At 34.5% G+C, this 7,237-nt stretch overlaps 1 protein-coding gene across 5 annotated transcripts in view; it reads right to left on the bottom strand.

Moving 5' to 3' along the window:
- LOC106869572 (uncharacterized) overlaps nt 1–7,237 on the bottom strand; it is a 78,468-nt gene that overhangs the window by 24,220 nt on the left and 47,011 nt on the right. For all 5 annotated transcript variants that reach the window (XM_089342981.1, XM_089342982.1, XM_089342983.1 and 2 more), the window contains one exon: nt 2,381–2,535. In XM_089342981.1, coding sequence (XP_089199107.1) covers nt 2,381–2,528 — 148 coding nt within the window. In that variant the 5' untranslated portion in view covers nt 2,529–2,535. The remainder of the gene's footprint in view (nt 1–2,380; nt 2,536–7,237) is intronic.

Genomic DNA, 7,237 nt, shown 5'->3' with positions numbered 1-7,237 from the left:
GATGAAGGAAATGTTCTCTATGTAGCCTGTGTGTTTTCTGTACTCTGTTTATCATTTTGTCCACGTATTTTTGCAACGCTCTGTACCCAGATATGCATCTATATATACATGTAAATGTAGGTATGTACATACATGTACGTATATATGCATATACTCATATATTATTTGTATTATATATATACATATATATATATATATATACATACATATCTATAATTAAGATTCAGTTGAATTAGGTGCTTAAATTGAGGCACCAAGCCAGTTTGGTTTAGTCCTCACAGCTCGAATTTAGGTAAATAATCAGCAAATAAGTAACAAGATTCTGTTACAAACATAGTAAAGGAAACAAGGTAATTATTTTGGTTCCAACTGACAGGTACAAGATCTTTGGCTCGAGGGGTAAGTCGGTAAGATTGATTCTAGAACTTGGTATTTTATTTTATCGACCACTTGAGAATGAAAGATAAAGTTGGCCTCAGCAGTATTTGAACTCCGAATGTAAACAACGGGAAATAAAGGCGAAAGAAATTTGGTCTCGGATTCTAAATTGCGATGCAGAGAACGGGAAATTATACTGTAGGTCAATTTTTATCTGATGCGCAAGGTCGGCTCCCGAATTTTTTTCCCACGTCAGTTCCGGATCCCAGTAATGAACTCATTTACATACAGCCAATCGGAGCTCACCTTGTCAAGTTAGCAAACACACTCTACCAAGTAAACTCAAGACGAAGAATGGTGTTGCAAGTCGACCGATCACCAAGTTATGCCTCATTTTAAAAGGAGACAAATAATTACATAGATTTGCATCTATACCTATTATCGGATTTTGTTAGGGCCCCATATGGTAAAGATGTAGATGGGGAAAATGTGGGTAGGGGTGATGTGCTAGTAATCCTCTCCCCCTTACTAGTTTACAAAGTAAACAACAACACAAATAACTATGTAGAGGCAGCCATGGTTGGAACAAGAACAAGAAACATTATTAAAAAGGAAAAGAAGCAATGGTCATTCCTTACCCAAGTGACCTTATCCTATCGCCCATCACTTGTTATGCGCTCATAAGTTAGTTTGATAGTTGAGCTCTGATTGGTTGTATGCAAATGAGTTCATAATTGGGGACCGGAACTCTTGTGGGAAAAAAATTCCGCGGCTGGCTCAAGGAACCGGAAACTCGGGCTGTCACCCGGGCGCCATGTGTCATTTAGTCTACATTTTCAGTTTTTCTCCTCGTGAAGGTCTTGAAAAGATTATACTTGTAAGGGCACCAAAGTTCAGCTTACCCAGAGCGCCAGCAACCCTAGGGCCGGCCCTCCTGATGCACTCTAACAGCCTTCACAACAACAACAACAATATCAACAACAATAACAGCACCACCAACAACGGCAACAATAACAACCACAATAACAGCAACAACAACAGCAATAAGAAGAAGAAGAAGAAGAAGAAGAAGAAGAAGAAGAAGAAGAAGAAGAAGAAGAAGAAGAAGAAGAAGAACAACAACAACAACAACAACAACAACAACAACAACAACAACAACAACAACAACAAAAACAACAACAACAACAACAATCTTTTCTACTCAGGGCACAAGGCCTGAAATTTGGGGTTGGGCGAGGGGTAAAGTCAATTTACCCCTCGACCCCCGTCCTTAACTGGTACTTGTTTTATCGACTCCGAAAAATGAAATGCAAAGTTGAGCTCAGCGGAATTTGAATGTAGAACATGAAGACGGACGAAATGCCGCTAGCATTTCGTCCGGCATGCTAACGATTCTGCTAGCTTGCCACCTCATGTGTGATTGTAATACGAGTTTCAAATTTTGGCACAAGGCCAGCAAGTTCGGGGGAGGGTGGTAAGCCGATCACATCGACCCCAATGTGCAGCTGGTACTTATTTTATCGACTCCCGATGGATGAAAAGCAAAGTCGACCTCGGCGGAGTTTGAACCCAGAACATGAAAACAGGCGAAATGCCGCTAACGGTTTTTTATTAGCTCGCTGTCTTCAGCAAAAACAACAATAGCGGCATTATCATCATCATCATCATCAGCAGCAGCAGCAGCAGCAGCAGCAGTAGCAATAACACCAGCACAACAAGAAGAAGAACAACTAATAACGATACATAATGAAAAAACGAACAATGAGAATAAATGGTAATGTTGATGGTGGTGGCGGCGGCGGTGGCGGGGGGGGGCGTGATGGAGAAGAATATTCAGAGAGAAAAAGGCTATCATTATGTATAAAAATAAATAAAAGAAAAGAAATGGACAATGAAAAGCATCAACAAATAAATATATATACAATGTATAAGCTAAAAGAGCAGTCATTAAGAAGTAATATAAAATGACACGAGGTACAGTGTATGAGAAAAGTCAACTTACTAGCATCGATGTAACTTCCGGTTGAGATGTAATGATAAGTTGAGCCAGTTGATAAGAGCTCAGAACTATCCACGTAAAGGAATTTCAGTGTTAAAAAGCTCAGAACGATGTACGTTGGTAACATCCAGGGTATTTGACCGGTACCCATGTTTCACCTGAATAATGAATGTAGAAGAGGAGAGATTGAATGGCAAATATATTTATATTATTTTAGAAATAACTAAGAAGCTGTATCAGAATTTATTTTTTATTTTAATATCATGTCTAAAAGACCGGAAGTAAAGCAAGTTGTTAATGGAAAAAAAAACCGAAAAAGAAGCATTTTGTGCTAAGTACATCGATAAAGGAAGAGTTACATATCAGAAGTTAAACTGGATTAATAAAAATCAAGCAATCTTTGCTTTTTTTCAAAGATGTATATCAATTTTTATCAGTTAAATACAATTTCGATCTTCAGTCACAGATTTGGCTGATGATCAAACGAAAAATTCAAAATGGCTACCTTATATAATTTCGTAAGAGTTGGTAGGGTGTGGGAAAATAGCACAAACAAGCCTAGAGGCTATAACTCAAGAAGTCAGCGAGACGCTCCCCACTTGTTCTACATTAAGCTGTATAAGGCAAAACAGCGAATTGTGTATTGTGCTATGAAATACACAGACTCAGATTAACGCCTCCGTTTCGTGTAAAACCAATGGTAGCGTATTTATGTGGTTGTGTTATAAGCGTTAAAAAGTAAATAAGTATATTTTTACGTTTAATTTGAAAAATGTATCTGGCTTTGCATAAGTATGTACTCAGCATTTCTTTGAATTATGGCCTTCCCGGGACACAGAATCGTGTGCATACACAGACACACAGACATATAAAATACATGATACATACATGCATGCTGACGCTCCGTCGCTTACGACGACGAGGGTTCCAGTTGATCCGATCAACGGAACAGCCTGCTCGTGAAATTAACGTGCAAGTGGCTGAGCACTCCACAGACACATGTACCCTTAACATAGTTCTCAGGGATATTCAGTGTGACACAGTGTGACAAGGCTGACCCTTTTGAATTATAGGCACAACAGAAACAGGAAGTAAGAGTGAGAGAAAGTTGTGGTGAAAGAGTACAGCAGGGTTTGTCACCATCCCCTGCCGGAGCCTCGTGGAGCTTTAGGTGTTTTCGCTCAATACTCACAACGCCTGGTCTGGGAATCGAAACCGCGATCCTATGACCGCGAGTCCACTGCCCTGACCACTGGGACATTGCGTCTCCACCATACATGCATACGCCAAACACAAATACATATATGCTTGTACGTATATATGTATGCATATATTTCATTTAAATTCTTCTTCATGGAGTTCAAACTGGTCGTTAACAAATTGACAAGATTTTAAGTTGTGACATTGCGCATGTCAGTTCAATTCATAAAATTTATGAAAGTAAAAGATGACAATACACACTCCTGCCGAAGTCCAGAAACCATGTCGATAAGTTTCGACTTAGCAAAACAGATTGTTCAAGCCAAAAAAATCGGCAGGAGACTTTGGGGTAGGCCAAAAACGAGATGGTTATATCTGAATATATGTAATATATATGCGAATATATGGATGACAGTTTATTTCAAGATTTCTTGTCAATAGAGAAAGAACCGATTTCTAACCTAGATCCAAGGCTCCTTCATTGGAATTTCAACATCAACAACAGGTCATCTTTGTATGTATGTACGTATGTATATATGTATGTATGTATGTATGTATGTATGTATGTATGTATGTATGTATGCATGTATGTATATTCTCCCCGTCGGAGCCGCTGGTGAAACTTCGAATCACTGCTAGACATTTTCGTGCAGCAAAGAATAACCTACTTAAATGTATTAAGTCCGCTTTGAGTAAATGTGTGAATATACAAGAGACACATAGACATCATATATATATATATATATATATATATATATATATATATATATATATATATATATATATATATATATATATATATATATATGTATATATTATATATATATATATTTATATATTATATATATATATATATATATATATATATATATATATATATATATATATATGTATATATTATATATATATATATTTATATATTATATATATATATATATATATATATATATATATATATATATATATATATATATATATATATATATATATATATATATATATATGTATATATATATATATATATATATATATATATATATATATATATATATGTATATATATATATATATGTATATATATATATATATATGTATATATATATATATATATATATATATATATATATATATATATATATATATATATATATATATATATATATATATATATATATATATATATATATATATATATATATATATATATATATATATATATATATATATATATATATATATAGATATATATATATATATATCAATCAACAACAAACATTACGGAAATACGAAATAGAAATCGCTAAAGCAAAAGAAAGCCCTGAGCGAGATGATAAGCAAAAACCACAAAGGAACTGAATGTAAGTTGGAGAACACTCGGACACAGACAGACAGACACACACACACAAATACACACAAATACATACATATATATAATTCACCTACACACATGTACGAAACTAATTCAATAAGATGCAAAAACGGCAATGCATTTGCAAAACAAAGTAAGCTATTCGTCTTCATTTTAAAGTGATTCTACCAGGAACTGGATGAAAGTAAAACGTACACCATTGATGTATGTAAGACATTCTGGGATGATAGAACAGAAGGATTGAATAAAAGAATTGGATGGAAGAGAATGCAATGAAGTAAAAGACGTTATTGTAAAATGAGCAGGAAAGGGAAAAATAAACAGAAAAATGAGGAATAGGTTTATATATATATATATATATATATATATATATATATATATATATATATGTATGTATAGAGAGAGAGAGAGAGAGAGAGAGAGAGAGAGAGAGATAAAGGGAGATACACAAATGCACATACATTATGACATGCATATATATGTATATATATATACACGTATACGTATATATATATATAAACAATATATGAGTATATGCATATATACGTACATGTATGTACATACCTTCATCCACATGTACATATAGATACATAACTGGGTACATGACGTAGCAAAAGAACATGGACAAAATGATAAACAAGGTACAACAAACAAGCAAGCTACATAGAAACATACACACACACATGTAAATATATATATGTACACATATACATATATATACATATATACACACATACATATATACACATATATACATATAAACATACAGACATATATAAATATATATGCATATATACGTACGTACATAACTATGTACATGTATGCAGACACATACACATATATATATTTACATATATACATATATATATACATATTTACATATATATAAATATATATATATATATATATATATATATATATATATATATATATATATATATATATACATACATACATGTGTGCATGTGCTTGCGCGTATGCATATAGTTATGTACATACGTATATATATATATATATATGTATATATATGTATATGTATATATATATAAACACACACACGCACGTGTGTATATCAACACATATTAGAAATGATTATTATTATAAATATGATTATAATATACAGTAGCAACCATACTACGTGACCGGAAGCAGACTAAATCATAATAATCTACAATGAACTCTAAACTCACCAGTAGCTCTTCTATGTCTAACTGTCCACAAAGAAAATTCTATCCATCCAGCCATCTATATTCGCCCGCTATTCCTTAGCGCGTTATGGGGATTGAAACCTCAGACACCTCCTTCATAGGATCTTATCAGGGGTATGCGTCATTAGACTTCCGGCTGGATTCCCAAGCGTGGCCAGCTGAGACTATGGATATGATCTGACCATCTCGTTTTTGGTCAACCGATGAGTCTCCTGCCGGTTGGTTTGGCTCGAAGAATCCGCCCTGCTAAGTAGTAACCGTTCGACGTGGGTGCTGGACTGCGGTGGGGATGTGTATTGTCACCTGTCCTTTTCATAATTCATCTGAACTGAATTGACATGCGCGGTCGTTGTGTCACAATCGTTGAGAAAACTATTGGTCGGGTATTATTTGCAGATGGTACTTGGTTCATCATTTTAGACGAGCGAAAGGACTCCAGTACTTATTTTTTGAAAGCCTGGTACTTATATCGGTCTCTTTTACCGAACCGTTAAGTTACGGGGACATGAACACGCTGACACCGGTTGTTATGCAGGGGTGGGGGACATACACAAGCACAAAGATACACATATGCACACACACACACATCTATACGACGGTCTTCTTTCAGTTTCCGTCTACCAAATTCATTCACAAGGCTGTGGTCGACCCGCGGCTATAGTAGAAGCCCAAGGTGCCACGCAATGGGACTGAACCCGGAACCATGTGGTTGGGAAGCAAGCTTCTTACCACACAGCACATACTTGCAGAACAGCGGGCGTTGCCCATGCTCAAATGATAGCTAGAAATGAACCAGTATTTTTCTGAATGAAAACAGTTGAATAAAACACTATTGAATTTATGTTGGAAACTTATCATTTTTACGTAAGAAATTTTCCACTCCGTTTGTATCTTAATGAATTTCAAGTGCCATATAAGACGCTTTCAGTATTAATTCTATATTTTGTAATTTATATTGTGTAATATCTAATTCAAGTACATTTAAAAGAATTAAATAAATGCGAACACAGATTTATTTCATTTTAAAATTATAATTGAACATTCTTGAAATTCTTTGATTCGTAAAACAGTTTGAGCATGAGTT

Source organism: Octopus bimaculoides, chromosome 26, assembly GCF_046866305.1.
Source record: "Octopus bimaculoides isolate indiv1 chromosome 26, ASM4686630v1, whole genome shotgun sequence".
Classification (NCBI taxonomy): Eukaryota; Metazoa; Mollusca; class Cephalopoda; order Octopoda; family Octopodidae; genus Octopus; species Octopus bimaculoides.
Note: the sequence above shows the minus strand (reverse complement) of the source record. Positions and strands in the feature narration are given on the sequence as shown.